This window comes from Bos mutus, chromosome 15 (assembly GCF_027580195.1).
Source record: "Bos mutus isolate GX-2022 chromosome 15, NWIPB_WYAK_1.1, whole genome shotgun sequence".
Classification (NCBI taxonomy): Eukaryota; Metazoa; Chordata; class Mammalia; order Artiodactyla; family Bovidae; genus Bos; species Bos mutus.
Genome location: NC_091631.1, coordinates 44268848 through 44284645, shown reverse-complemented (window position 1 = coordinate 44284645; position 15798 = coordinate 44268848). Strand labels below are relative to the sequence as shown.

Below are 15798 nucleotides of genomic sequence, written 5' to 3'. Positions count from 1 at the left end.
TTGGGAGGGCCAAGTCTTAGCCACTGGACCACTAGGGAAGTCCTGGTAAATATACTTCTGGTCGTTTTTTCCTCTGAACTCTAATACAATGCTTGGGTTCTTAACTCAGCATTTAAGGGGGGAAAAAAATCTCATGAAGTGAAGGTTACCCTAAGCCACATGGACAGTAATTTTTATGCACTCTAAAGTTGGGAAACCATTGAAATAGACTCAAAGAAAAAACAACAGAAAAATCTATATGAAAAGTCTGGGGGAAAAACCATTCTACCTTTAAGATTACTATCAAATCCCTGATGATAAGTGGATGGCAGTAGAGAATTGAAATGTATTCTTACCTGCCTGTAAGATTTATTCTGTTCTGTTTTAATATTCGGAGAAGGCAATGGCACCCCACTCCAGTACTCTTGCCTGGAAAATCCCACGGACAGAGGAGCCTGGTGGGCTGCAGTCCATGGGGTCGCTAAGAGTCGGACACGACTGAGCGACTTCACTTTCACTTTTCACTTTCATGCATCGGAGAAGGAAATGGCAACCCACTCCAGTGTTCTTGCCTGGAGAATCCCAGGGACGGGGCCGCCTGGTGGGCTGCCATCTATGGGGTTGCACAGAATCGGACACGACTGAAGCGACTTAGCAGCAGCAGCAGTTTTAATATTAAGTTTCTTTAACTTTCATATGGTTAGTAGATTTACTTGTGAGGATGACATGCGATAGAGCCATCACATTTTGGTGTAAGAGGTGGGTTTGAGTCATCCAGTAAGAAAAATGAGCACAGTACCATTCTACCATAGGTGCTCACCACCCCCCTCAAACCTACACACACACACACACACACACACACGCGCGCACACACACACAATTGGGATCATTTATCTTGTAATCTTCCTCTCATTTTATTCAATAGTAAATATTCTGTATATCAGTTTTAAAGTTGCATATATTCAATTACAAAGATATACCACAGCTTATTAACCAATCATTTGCTTTTATAAATCTGTGTTCATTCATAATTATGTCTTGATAAATTCTTAGATGTGGAATTGATGTTTCAAAGGATATGTACACTTTTACAGGTTTTAAATCATATAGCTAATTTGTCCCCAGGAACATTATGTGTTTCTTTCAAAGTGTCTACTTCCCAGCATCACTGGAAATTATTATTCAAAAGAGTCTTTCACAGCATGCCTTTTGGATGACCCATGGCTTCTGTTCATTGCCTGGCCAATTTATCCTGGAAAGAATAAAAGAAATGAGTCTAGAGATGATAAATGCTTGTGGCCAGGTTCATGTTGAAGGAATGGGGACAGATGACAGGAAAAGGGTGAGCTTGGAGACCATTTCTTTACTCCTGCTTCCAAGTTATCTACAGCAGAGATCTTTTAAGTGGTGAATACTTAAAGGGCATATAGAGCTTTAAAAGCACATTCATTGATACTTTTTTAATTTGGAGAATGATTTGATGTCATCATAGATGCTACAGAATAGGAATGACATTTGTATGTTTATCCAAAAGGGAGTACCGGCTTTAAAAAAAAAATGTAGAAATGCTGTTCTAATCTAAGCCTTCACTTGAGATAAAGAAACTGAAACTAGAGAGTGGAAGGCATTTCTTTAGAGGCATAGCCATACAGCAAATTGATGATGGAGTTGGTTCCCAACTACCTGTCAGAGCTCAGTGATGACGTGGACCAGCCTAGTTCCGGGGAGATGAGAAAGCAGACATAGGGCCTCTTTGGATGATGGGCCAGGCTCTCTTCTAGGGCCTGTGAGCTGTCTCTTGCCCCTCGTGGACAAAGGCCTAGGTGTTTTGGGCATGGCAGTTCACCTCTGCCTGATTCTCCCCACCTGTCAATGGGAGCAGGTCTACACTTTAATAACCAGGGTTTTTGCCTGAACTTTCCCTCCCCTGGATAACTTGTGTTCATACCTCAGCAGTTCAAAAGTAACTTCTTCTGGGAAGCCTTTCCTGACTGCTAAGATAGTTTAGGGTCCCTGTGTGCAATCTTATAGCACCTCTTACCTTTAATACCCTTGTCACAGTTATAATTACCTTGCTTTGTTTTTAATATCTCTCTCCTGGACTAGACTATCTGCTTTATGAGTGTAGGACTCTATGAGTGTAGGAATATTGTTTATCTTCTGTTGCTCCTGGCATATACTAAGCCTTAATAAATGCTTGAATGTTTGACTATTTGGATGGATGCTAATTAGTGAATTAGAAATGTGTGTGGGCTGCTGGGTGGTGGTGTCTCTGATTGCCTGCAGAACCAGGAGAGCTGTTCCTTATGGCCAAGGGCATTGGGAGAAGAGAGAGGGAAAGGAGACCCAGTTGAGGCTGCTGGTGTAGCGACAAGCCGGAGGGTATGGTCTGCATCCCTGGGTGCGCCATAGCGGCCTCCTGGGTGGAGGGGTCAGCAACCACATCCAACCAAGTATTCATTCCTGGCCTGGCAGAATCAACCCGGTAATTTAGTGGAGGTGGTTAGAGAGGAGCCTCCTTGAGTCATTCTGGGGAAGAGAATTCAAGGTCAGGACTCTCCTTGGCGGGGAGAGGACAGCAACCCAGGTCACCTGCGACCCGGTCTTCACAGTCGATGGGCACTTGCAGCAGCGGCTGTAAGGTCTGTGGCTGGCTGGGCGCCAGAGCAGCGCTGCTGGTCGGCGGCAGGTCCTGCCCCCTCCGCCGGTTTCCCTCCCCCTCCTCCGCCTCCCAGCCCACTCCCGCTTGCAGCATCCTCTGCAAGGAGAGGAATGTGCCGCGCTCGGACGCGCGGTCCTGGCCGAGCGGCGGCACCCTGGGGCGCGCTCTGGACCTCCGGGGTCCGCCGTCTGGCGCTGCGCCACGTGCTTTAATCGGCGCTGATGTCAAGTGGGTGTGGGCTCTCAGGGAAAGTCGGCCGAGGACGAGGAGGGCGCGAGATGCGCCGCGGGCGCGCTGAGGGCCCAGCGCGCTCTGCCCCTCAGCGCCGCTGACCAGTGACCGTCCCTGGCTCGCGGACCGGGCTCATGGAGCCGCGGCGCTGCCCTGCCGGGGACGCGTGCCCCGCCGCCCTTGGGGGCTGGCGGGGGCCGCCGCGGGGGGCCTGCAGGTGTGTCCGCGCGCGTCGGAACTTTCGGGGGGCTGCGGGCTGTTTGGGGGCGGGCAGGGCGCAGGGTGCGCAGGCTGCTTCTAGGGGTGCTTTGTGTCTGGGCGCTGGCGTGACGGGAGCCGGTGGGTCCCCGGCCGGCCATCCGCGTGGGAGCCGCAGCTCGCCGCCGGAGTTTCAGCGAGAGAATTCATTGAGCCGGCGACCGGCTTTAGGTTACTCATCGGGAAGGGCGCCGAGGAGCAGCCTTGTTGTTTTGAGAATTGGTCTTCAAGTACAGCCTGCATTCATGGTAACAGGATTATCTCTCAGCAGACAGCGCGGTTTCCCGAGATCGGTTGTGGTTGGGGGCACCGGTCGTTCGGGGTGCGGGGGAGGGGAGGTGGGCAAAAGCTACCCGGCCACCCACTCAGCCCCCAAGCCTCCGAGAGCCGGCTTAGGGCGAGGCGAGAGGTCAGCCTCTCGCCGCCGTTGACAGGTCTAGTTTCAGACACACCTTCCCGGAGGAATGCGGAGGCTTTGTTCCAGGGCCCGTCCCAGCCCCGAGCCCAGAAGCCCGCGGGCACGGGGCCGGGACTCCAGGGCCATTACTCATCTTTTCTGGCAACGCCGGCGAGCTCCCGGGTAGGCAAGTTAATTATTAACGTGTCTAGGCTGGAGGGAGGGAATCTGGAAATGAGATTGGTGGGCTGCAGGTTCCCCCCGCCCCCCGCCCTTTTTGGCGCTGGCCATCAAGGTTGAAGCCCAGGGTATTGCAGCCTGTTTCCTGAGAAGGATGCTGCCCTTCCCCCAGTGACCGGCACTCCCGCAAAAGGGCTCCCATTTCTCCCCATTTGTGGGACAGCCGCCACCTTCTCCCCGGAGGGCACAAAGGGAGCAACTCTTGTTTTTTATCTACTTTGGAACCGGCCCGTACCTCTCCTCCTTTGCCTTCTCTAAACAACCTCATTCCCCACCCTGCCTCAGGGAGCTTCCAGGCCCAGGTGTCTGAGACCCGAACCCGCAGCCGGCCGTCTGAAGCGTCGGGTGAAGCGCCGCCCTGCCCCACCTCAGTGGGTGCACACCTCCGCCCCGCTCAACAAGTGCCCTGGGGTGTGTTTTCCGGCCCCGGCTCCGTAGGACTGTGGGCGGAGGCAAAAGTGTGCGCGGGGTGGTCACCTGACCCGCCTCTCCGGGTTCCCTCCGCTCGCCCGGAAAGGAGGAGGTCCAGGTGGGGAAGAGCCGAGGGCGGAGCTCCTTGCTCAGGTTTCAGTTTCCCTCCCGGCAGGCTGGGAGAAGGTGGATTCTAAGGCGGGTAGTCTCAGCAGGTGTGCTCTGGGTGCTGTTGCATGAGAATGAGAGGGCTCAGGTCTAAATGGAGGGCGGTGGATGGGCTGGGCTTGGCGGATGGGGCCGGCTGGAGGCCTGAGATTTTGCCTCGGCTGGGGCTAGAGGGAATTGTCACGTTCAGCCCTCCTGGAGGCATTGTGCCTTAGAGACCTGGTTCACTGCTGTCTTTGTCAGTTTAGGATAGAGGACTCAGCCTCCTAAGCTGAGGGTTGGCAGATGTATGATGGGAAGATGAGCACCTCTTGGAAGTTGACACTCTTGAGAGTGGAAGAGGGGGCTGGGCTTACGCGGGGGAGGAGTGCAGGGAGGGGGATGTTAGCTCTGACTGTGGGTCTCCCAGGTGGTGCTAGTGGTAAGGAACCTGCCTGCCAGTGCAGGAGACAAAAGAGACTTGAGTTCAGTTCCCTAGGAAAGGGCATGGCAATCCACTCCAGTATTCTTGCTGGAGACTCCCCATGGACAGAGGAGCCTGGAGGGCTACTGCCCATAGCGTCGCAGAGTCGGACATGACTGAAGCAACTTCACACACAAGCACATAGGCTGTGAGTTGTATCAGGTTCTGTAAGAGAGGCTGTTGTTGTACCCCACATCCCTCCGTTGTTTTCTGTCCTCTTGCCTCAGTGGCTTGGCTTACTGGGTTCTTCCTGGCTCTGGTTTCCAGGGCTGGACTGTTCTGATGGCTGCCCAGGGACACAGAAGTCTCCATGTCACCCCAGCCTTCTGGGGAGGAAGTGAGTGAGGGAAGGTGTGGCTTCAGAGAGCCTGCTGATCCTGACACCCTGGGTTACTGGGGAGTCTGTGCCACCTGTCTTCCCACGGGGTTTGCCGTGTGTACACCCCTCCCCCAACACACTCGCTTTTAGAGTGGCACCTTCTCCAGCAGTATCCTGAGCTGCTGGGATCTGCTGGCCTGCTGGCACTTTGTGAGTTGAGGATTTGGAGATGGTCCTGATTAAGAACAATTTTTTTTTTTTTTTTTTAATTTATGGGAAATCTGCCTCAGGCTGCCATCTAATGTCTGCTCACTTTGCAGCCTGCTGGTCACAGCTGAATATTCATTAATAATGGCTTGGCCACTGCCTGGGGAAGCTACTTAAGGTGATTCTGTAAAGAGTGGGTGTGTCTCTGGGGGCACCGAGAGCACAGGCCGTCATCAGGGATTGTGATCTTGTGGGGAAAGTGAGGCAATTGTTAGGCTGTGGGACTGTGGAGTGAACGGGGGTTGGGGGGATCAGGGTCACTGAGAGTGGTAGGGTCAAAGGATTGAGCAGGGATGGTTTGGAGATTCCCCCAGTGTGTCCTGATCCTGCTGTCTGTGCTGGGCACAGCGGGCTGGGCTGAGTGGGTTCAGCATCAGCTGAGGCCTCTGTCCTGGGACCTGACTGCCCCTGCCACCTGGGGAAAGGGTCCTCCTCTCTCTGGTGGCTCAGCTGGTAAAGAATCCTCCTGCAATGTGGGAAACCTGGGTTTAATCCCTGGGTTGGGAGGATCCCCTGGAGAAGGGAAAGGCTACCCCACTTCAGTATTCTGGCCTGGAGAATTCCATGGACTGTATAGTCCATGGGGTTGCAAACAGTCAGGGAATGAGTGACTTTCACTTTCACTTTCTCTATATACACCAGCTCCTGGACTTCTCCCTTCCCTTTTAACAGCAGTGCTGGGTTTAATGATGGCGGTTACTGTGTTCTTCAGCCCCAGCTCTGGCAGGGAGCTTCATCCTGGGATGGGCAGCTGGAGAAAGTACCCAGGCTAAGAGAGAGGTGCTTCTGAAGGTTTGTTCTGAATCACATAAGATCAAGAGGATAAACAGAATGGACACCCTGGCAGCATTTGCAGTCATGGTTTGTAAAATACAGAATTCCTCTGTACGTTTTATATTGTCTCTGTGAAGAGAAAAGAGGCTAGTTATTCTAGGCCTGTGCCCTGTGGGTCTCCAGGTGAGGGGAGAGAGAATGATGAGGAGTTAATTGAGGCAATCAGGTTGTGGCATTTTCCCTGCCGCCTTGGGTTCAAACTCAGCCTTTGCTATTTACTTGCTTCATGTTTGTGGGGCTGAATCTGTCTCAGTTTTTCTTCACCCCCTCCCTCAAGCAGGATAATTATGAGGATTATACACGATGTTTGCAAAGGATTGAACACAGTGCTTGTTTATTGGTAGCTTTAAAAAAAAAATTAATTAAAGATAACTAGAGGATCTTTCGGAGAAGGCAATGGCAACCCACTCCAGTACTCTTGCCTGGAAAATCCCATGGATGGAGGAGCCTGGTGGGCTGCAGTCCATGGGGTCGCTAAGAGTCAGACACGACTGAGCGACTTCACTTTCACTTTTCACTTTAATGCATCGGAGAAGGAAATGGCAACCCACTCCAGTGTTCTTGCCTGGAGAATCCCAGGGACGTGGGAGCCTGGTGGGCTGCCATCTATGGGGTCACATAGAGTCGGACACAACTGAAGCGACTTAGCAGCAGCAGCAGAGGATCTTTGGAGCAGTAGCTGAGAGAGGTTTTTTTTCATAGACGATAAGAACATTAGAACTGCCATTTTGTGCCCACCCCAGAGGCCAGACCTGGGCTCATAGCGGGTCAGGTATGAGAATTGTCCTGGAAAATTTCTTCTGATCTTCACATTAAGATTGTTTTCTAGTCTCAGATTTTCAGAGGCCTTGGATCTCCCATGAAATCCCTAACTGCAGGCACAGAGCATAGTTGAGCTGGGAAGGTAGCATCCCTCAAACTTTTGCTAATGCAGCTGTCTCTGGTCCAGCCTTGACTGTGGGTTGTTAGTGCTAAGAACCACCAGACACCTGGCACTTTCTAATCTGTGTAATTCTGGAGAAGTCCTTTTATCTTTTTGAGCCAGTGTTTTGTGAGAGTAATGAAACCTGCCTCACACAGTTCTTGTGGTCAAATGCAGTAGTATATGCAAACCTCACGCGGCACGCTGGTAATGACCGATAGCTTGTGTGTGTGCTCACTTGTCATTTAGTTGTGTCCAACTCTTTGCAACCCCAGGGACTGTAGCCTGCCGGGCTCCTCTGTCCATGGAATTACTAATGTACCAGACTTAGACTGTTCTTAGAACAGTCAATCCTCACAACAATTTATGGTGTGGTTAATTACTGCCCGGGCTTTCCTGGTGGCTCAGAGGGTAAAGCGTCTGCCTGCAATGCAGGAGACCTGGGTTCGATCCCTGGGTCAGGAAGATCCCCTGGAGAAGGCAATGGCAACCCATTCCAGTACTCTTGCCTGGAAAATCCCACGGACAGAGAATCCTGGTAGACTTACAGTCCATGGGATCGCAAAGAGTCGGACACGACAGAGCAACTTCATTTTCTTTCTTTCTTTTCTTTCTTTCTTAATTACTGCCTGTACCTTATTGATGAAAAAGTTGACTATTAGGAGTTAAAATTGTTTTCGTTGCGTGGCTGACCCTCTGCGGAAGACGTGCATCTGAAGATCTCTGCCTCCCAGAGTAGGAATAAACTGAAGTTTGTGCAGATCCGTCTGCATATCGTCTCAAGCTAGCTCTCGATATGTTTGTAAAATGACTAGAAGAAGTCCTTATTGGTCATTTTGGCTTTTCAGTGCTACTCTGTTGTCCACTCTGCCTTATGCCCACAGGCTCAATGGGGCTTACAGACTCAGTACCTTCTTGGCTGTTATGTTTAAGTGTCATTTGTATGGGACTGTAACCCTCTTGTGCTCACTCACTTAATGGTGCCTTTTAAGGAGGTTGTTGGTGGATCAAAGATAGTTGATATTAGGATAGAGGTGGAAGGTACATAAAAGGGATTGTACATGAGCTTGCCTCAGTGGTGGGCAACACTTAGAAACTGAGGATCAGTTGTACCTCCTTCTGACGTGAGTGTAATTCATGTAAATAAACTAAATGTTTAAGGATTTAAGAAAGAAGAAAGGTTGCTAGTTTGATTTGACTTTAGGCAGAAGAAATATTTGTTTGGTTTAGAGCCAACCACTAGGCTTAAAGTTTTCAAGGTCCTACCTTTCTAACGGTTCTGGTTAGCTGTTTTGCTTCCTTGCCTCTGCTCCACACCATCTGCCAACAGGCACTCAGGTCTGAAGTTTCAAATGTGTTAAGAAAAAAAAAAAAAAAGAGGGGGGAGAAAGAAACAAAACACCCTGTGAAAATAAGGACTCAGTGGCTGGTGGTATTTCAAACACGGGTGGTGCTCATTAAGAGGGAGTTATGATCACAGCCTCAAATTCATTCTGATTACTTTTGTAGCACATTTATAGGAGAAGAAAGAGGCTACAAGTTTGTGGGTCATTCTTTTTATGACAGGAATAACATTTATGGGGGGGTATGACACAAGGGAATAAAGGTCTGGCTAGGAATAAAGAGAGAAAAGCAACTGGCGGGCCTCGGCCATGCTCAGAAGATTCCAGAGCTCTTGTTAGCAGAGATTTTTCACAGTGCGGACCTCGGTGCCCCAGTTCCCACAGCAGCCTGGTGATGTCGTCAGGGTGGCATTGTTCCTGTCATTTTACTGGAAAATGGAGTGACTTGCCTGAGGTCAGGTACCCAGATATGTAATGCTGGAGACCGGACCCCGGGTCTCTGACTTTCTGTCTCAAAAGCAAGCAATCTCATTTATTCTTGTGACGATTTCGTGTTTCCAATTTGGACACATGATGCAAAACATAGACTATTATAAAGGAAGATCAAATCAGGGAATCATGGCCCAGGCACCAGAGACAACCATTGTGTACATTTTGGTGAATTTCTAAAGAGACTTTTGTTTTATGAAGAGGGAACGTTTGTTTTTGTCAGAGAAAAATTGCTAGTCATATGTCTCTGGGCATCTCCAGTTTCCTGTCTTGGAGCAGGCACTCCTTCTGTAAGCTTTGATTCCCTACACATTCAGCCCAGGTTCTTTATTTTATGTGACACATAGCACTAGGCACAGTGGGGGAGAGAAAGATGAGCAAAACATTGCTGCCTTTATAATTAAGCAGGAGAGACAGACGTGTACTCAACCAATTAGTCCAGGTATAACCATAATAGCAAACAGTGACTGCATCCGGCTCTGGCCTGCGTGCTTTAGACGAGGTATTCATACTTAATCCCCAGGCAACCTTGTGAAGGAGGTAGTAACCGTTTCACAGTTGTAGAAAGCCTATGAGGTTAAATGACCCGCCTAAAATGATAAAACTGACAACCATCCAAGTTGAGATTCAAATCTAGATTCAAACCCATTATAAGACCAAGTGCCCTCTCTTTTGAAAATCCCTTAAAAGAGAAGCACAAAGTCAGAGTCTTTTGAGATGAGGGAAGGTGTGGCATACACCCCTTTATCATTCTCTGTCATCCTTTTATTTCTTCTGGTATCTTTCAAGATGAATGATTCTAATTATTTTGAGTGATATTCATTACCTTTTTCAAAAGTTTCCTGCTTGGATTCTTTTGCTTATTGCGACCAGATCAGATCAGATCAGTCGCTCAGTCGTGTCCAACTCTTTGCGACCCCATGAATCGCAGCACGCCAGGCCTCCCTGTCCATCACCAACTCCCAGAGTTCACCCAGACTCACGTCCATTGAGTCAGTGATGCCATCCAGCCATCTCATCCTCTGTCGTCCCCTTCTCCTCTTGCCCCCAATCCCTCCCAGCATCAGAGTCTTTTCCAATGAGTCAACTCTTCGCATGAGGTGGCCAAAGTATTGGAGTTTCAGCTTTAGCATCAGTCCTTCCAAAGAAATCCCAGGGCTGATCTCCTTTAGAATGGACTGGTTGGATCTCCTTGCAGTCCAAGGGACTCTCAAGAGTCTTCTCCAACACCACTTCAAAAGCATCAATTCTTCGGTGCTCAGCCTTCTTCACAGTCCAACTCTCACATCCATACATGACCACAGGAAAAACCATAGCCTTTACTAGATGGACCTTTGTTGGCAAAGTAATGGCTCTGCTTTTGAATGTGCTATCTAGGTTGGTCATAACCTTCCTTCCAAGGAGTAAGCGTCTTTTAATTTCATGGCTGCAGTCACCATCTGCAGTGATTTTGGAGCCCAGAAAAATAAAGTCTGACACTGTTTCCACTGTTTCCCCTGTTTCCCCATCTATTTCCCATGAAGTGATGGGACAGGATGCCATGATCTTCGTTTTCTGAATGTTGAGCTTTAAGCCAACATTTTCACTCTCCACTTTCACTTTCATCAAGAGGCTTTTTAGTTCCTCTTCACTCTCTGCCATAAGGGTGGTGTCATCTGCATATCTGAGGTTATTGATATTTCTCCAACCCCATGTCCAAGGAGCCATGGCTGCATGGGCGCAGGAGGGCCTAGAGGAGCTATCCCACGTTATTGGGACCACTTGATAATAAATCTCATAATCTCAGAATGGGAAAAAAATAGCAAAGTTGTCCAGACAATTCTCTTTATTTTGTCATTTTGGGGAAACTGAATGTCAGAGAAGGGGCCTGACATGTGCATACCTAATAGTTGTTGGTTGAGTTAGGACTGGAAATCAGGTTTTTTCACCAAAGTTTTCCTAAATGTAACAGGATATGGGCTAAAACCAGGGTGAATATTTTAAATTTTAATAGTTTTATACATGGGTATAGGATTTTTTTCAAGTGAAATATGGCTAGAATATTAAACTCATCATTTGGCAGCTACTGTTGCTTAGGATGTGTCTAAAGTCTGCACTGTCTATTTAAAGAAAAAAGTGGAAGTACAGGTTGGACAGGGAGGAGGCAGAATAGTAGAGGTGGTGCGTGGGCCACGTGTGGATAACATTTGGGACCCAGTGCAGATACACCAAGCTGTATTCTCTGAGATTTGCTTGCCCTACCTACTTGGTTCTTTGAGGAGCAAAAAGAAGTGGGGCAGCGCCTTGTGGAAACATATTACTTGCTAGACATTTACCTGAGGGTCAGTATTAATGGGTTCACCATATGTATATTGTATATTGAGAAAGCTCAGAGAGGTTGATTAACAAGTCCGTGGTCACACAGGGCAGTTGGAGAGTGAGAGTTCAGACCCAGCTGGGGCTCCTTCCCTTGGCCCTGCTTGCTACCGGCCACATTCCACAAGGTGGGCGCGCCCTACACTCAGTCTGAGCTGGTTATCCAAGATTCTGACACCATCTTCTTCAGGTACCAGGCTCAAGTGGAAATGATTGTGATTGGGTTGCTAGGTTGCTGCTGTAGCCTGCTAATTTAAAGCTTGATTTTGATAGAATTTCAAAGAATGTGCTGTATTTTTAATATGTGGTATTTATCAACTCTGACTCATGCTGGTAAGTGATAAAATCCTTATCCTGCTGCCTTTTGGCTTCTGTACACATTGTGATGACGCCGTGTGGATTGTGAGCTCCAGGAAGACATAGGCTGTGCCTGTCAGTCTATCTAAAGGGCAATTATGAAATGATCTTTGTGGCTGATTCATTTATCCATATTTTCAGAATTCAGAGAATCAGCCAGTAGATTTTTACCTAGGGTGGGCTGCTACCACCATAGCTGTTGAAACTCAGAGTTGCAGGTTACGGAGAGAAGGCCTCCTTTGGGAGATTTTGGCTAGAGCAGGGGCTCCAGGCTTTGTGTTTTTCCCAGTTGAGAACCTTCTAAACCTTCAGTTTAGGATCAGGGAGCAGGATTTGTTGTAGGCAGCAGTCAGTCATTGCCATTTGCTGTGCAGTAAAAGCTGTGATCATGAGCTAGGTGAGTGATTGTTCCCTCCTCAAAAGGTGTCCATGTTCCGATGCCCAGAACCGATCAGTGGTACCTTTTGTGGTAAAAAGGATTTTGCAGGTGTGAGTGAGTGAGGATTGAGAAAGTTATGTTGGATTATCTGGGTGATTATCTGGGCTTCCCAGGTGGTGCTAGTGGTAAAGAACCCACCTCCCAATGCAGGAGACATAAGAGATGCAGGTTTGATCCCTGGGTCAGGAAGGTCCCCTTGGAGGAGAGTGTGGCAACCCACTCCCGTATTCTTGCCTGGAGGATCCCTTGGACAGAGGAGCCTGGCAGGCTACAGTCCAAAGGGTCATAAAGAGTCGGACACGACGGAAGCAACTTAGTACACACATCTGGATGAGCCCAGTGTAATCAGACAGGCCCTTAAGGGAGAGTCTGAGTGAAAAGAAGAAACTGTGATTATAGTGGAGGATGGAGTTACGCGGGCCTATGGGGAAGAAGTGTAGAAGCTGAAAAAAGCAAGGGATGGATTCTCCAGAAGGAATGCAACTCTGTTGACACTTTGACTTTACCCCACTGAAACTGACTTCGGACCTTCCCACCTGTTAGATGGTTAAGTGTGTGTGGTCTTAAGCCGCTAAATTTGTGGTAATTTGTTATATCACAAATATAGTACAGATCAATACAGATGAGTACTGAAGATCAAACAACGAACCTAGCACAGTCCCTGCTGCCTTCAGTGGCTCTCAGTCCAGTGGGGGACACAGGCGAGTACAGAGCCAATTGTGGTGATAGCAGTGAGTATCTTTATAGGGCTGTGAGTTCAGGAATCTGTGGGAGATAAGAGAATTCAGCCTGGGAGAAGACTGCTTGGGTGAGCTGGCCTCAGAGGTGCTGCTGAAGGAGAGTTGGCATTATGGGATGAAGGAGGCCAGGGGAGAGCTTTTATGGAGAAAGAAGAGCACATTCAAGGTCATCTCAATAGGGTCTAAAAACTGGGTGGAGGCTACTGGCCAGGGCTTGCAAGGCGGAAAGCTGGTTTAAGTTGGTGCAGATCTTCATGGCACTGTTTTCAGACTAAAGCCTTGCACAGTGGGAGCTCAGATGGAAAGGTATTACTTTTGCCTTCAGGGTTGTGTGATGACGGACCTGACACCATCTCGGGCACCTGCTAGGTCTTTGGCATGGATTTTCCCATTTAATCCGGGCAACAATTGTGAGAGGTAGGGACTGTTATTTCCTTCATATTATGATTGAGGAAAATTGAGATTAAGTAATGAGCCCAGAACTACATAGCTTGTAAGTAGTGGGCCTGAGATTTGAATCCAAACCTTCAGGTTTTGGAGCCCTCATGCTTAGTGTTCTCCTCTGTGGAAGAAAGATCACTGGGCCAGCAATCAGAGCACCTGAGTTCTAGTGCTAGCCATGCTTCTTCATCCTCAGTATTCCCATCTGTAAAAGGGTATAGGAGGTCCGCCTCCCTCACAGAGGTTGTGAACCTAAAGGAGATCCTGGAGGAATGTGTTTTCGCTGCAAACCTCTCTCCTCTCATCAGTCTCTGACACCTCCAGAAAGGTCCTTGTTTGTTAGTGAGCCCCATCTTGCAGTGCTGATCATCCTAAAGGGTCATGAGGCAGGTTGGGGAATTTCGCCCCAGCAGATCATTGACATGTCCACATGGGGCTAGAGTGTTTGCATCTGTGGGTGGTGGTAGAGATAGAAAGTGGGCAAGAGACGGGGAGTGGCCTGTCTCAGAGTACCGAGAGTGGGAATGTAAGTCTGGAAGGAAGAAGTGTAGTCTGCATTGTGTTCCTGCAAAGATACTAATGCTAGAGGTGACTGAGGGGGAACTTTCCTGACTTGGAAGTGGGGTGAGGAGCATGCAGTGATTTGAGGCAAGTTGACGTGAGTTCTGGAGCCTCAGTCTCTTCATGCGTAAAATAGGACTAATGATTCCAACTTTGCAAAGTATGTGAAAGCCTCCTGCCCAGTTCTTAGCATATAGCAAACATTTCAGTGAATAGGGACCGTCTCTAAAGCTGGCAGTTCGAGACTTCTCAGGGTTAATCCAATACATTCCAGTTCTTTGCAGGATTCCACCTTTCTCCCTTGCCTTTCAGGCTCACTTAGGCACGTTGTAATTGGATGTGAAGGGAGGTCTGGCCACGGAATGAGAGACCCGTGACTCTTTGGGAAAGGCCCTGTGCTTCCCAGAGGGAAATGGTGACGAGTGGTTTTCAGGTAGCTGCAGTGGGTCTGCTGAGCCATTTTGGAAGCGAGAATGTGGTCATCGTGCCAAGTACAAGATTGAGTGTCACTGTTTTGCTTTCTGGGAATAATGGCCGTGCTGATGAAGTAGATTTATGGTGCTGAGGTTATGTTAAAGAATGAAGGAATGAACTTTTTTTTTTTTAAATGTCTGCATTTTTTAATGAAGGTCGTGGTTATTTTAGAATATTTGGAAAATATTAAAAAAAAATAAAGACATTCACTTCCACATCCAGAGATGATCACTGCTAACATTTTAGTGTATTTCCCTCCATTCTATTTGAAGTATACATAAACTTTTTGTAGAAAATACTGAGCTTAATATTCTTTATTCACCTAACAATATATCATGTGCATTTCCCCGATTATTACATAGTCCTCAGAAGCACCTTTATTTGCTACATAATAGTCTGTTTGGTACAGGTACCGTCATTTTCTTTATCATTCCCCATTTAGTAGTTGGGCATTTAGATTGTGACTACTGAAATATTTGAATACTGAAAATACTGAAAATATGTATTTTCCCCTAAAATATGTAAAACATTTGGCTAGGTTTTTTTTTTTTTTTTTAACTGCCTTTTTCGATTCCTAGGACTAGAATTCCTAGACCAAAGAATAAGTACTTTTAAAAGTACATACTGATGGGGATTATCAGACTAGTTCTGTATACATTGTATTTAAAGCAAAAGCATTATGACATGTTAGGCTGTTGTGGGCCAGCTGGGTAAGGTTCCTGCTTCTGACCATTGTGCACAGGAGGCTGCCTCCTCTCTGCTTGCTCCGCTTCCTGGCAGACAGTACAATCAGCCCCTTGTGCCTCCCCAGTGAAATTTAAGTAATGGGTCAGCTTTGCCAGTGCTTCCCTCCCTGTCAGGAAGTTCATCTGTGAATCTAACCTAAATCTTGCCTGCTGCATTTTAAATCCTCCCCCACTGCCGGGTCCCCTCAGTGGACTGGAGCAGAGAGGAGCAGAGCTGTGCTCCTTCTGCAGGCAGCACACTTGCCTCTCTCCCGGCCTGACCACCGCGGCTCCAGCCACCAGCCTTATGTTACCCTGGAGGAAACTTGAGGGTCTCTGGCTACTGCTGTCACAACTAGGAGGGCAATCCTTGCATCGAGTTGCTGCCGATAACGCCAGGTAGGGTTTCTAAACCTGAGAGTGCCCACGGCACGGATGCCAGTATCCCAGTCTCTCCTGTGCCCGCTGCAGAACTCGTGGGGGTTAATTAGCATTCAGAGTGGTGCTCTCCTATTGACACTGCGGGTCTATCAGATTCATTCTCTGGGAAAGAAAGAAATGTGGCTGGAGCAGGGATTAATTGTGTTTCAGTCCCAAGTGCACTGGCCAAGTGGTGACTGTGCAGTGAAGGAGGATGGCCAGGCAGGGAGGGGCATTTGAGTGCATTTTGGTGATGGCAGAGCCCACTGTCAGTGTGAAAAGGATAGGGTCCCACCCTGGGCC

The 15798-nt window shown here is 48.4% G+C and overlaps 1 protein-coding gene across 8 annotated transcripts in view; it reads left to right on the top strand.

Annotated features, from left to right (window-relative positions):
• PLEKHA7 (pleckstrin homology domain containing A7) overlaps positions 1-15798 on the top strand; it is a 231841-nt gene that overhangs the window by 86360 nt on the left and 129683 nt on the right. Inside the window, exon 1 of one of the 8 annotated variants that reach the window (XM_070384036.1) lies at positions 2740-3089. The exons of the other annotated variants lie outside the window; for them this stretch is intronic. Coding sequence (XP_070240137.1) covers positions 3007-3089 — 83 coding nt within the window. The 5' untranslated portion in view covers positions 2740-3006. Of the gene's footprint in view, positions 1-2739; positions 3090-15798 lie in introns of those variants that run through there. 8 annotated transcript variants of the gene reach the window in all.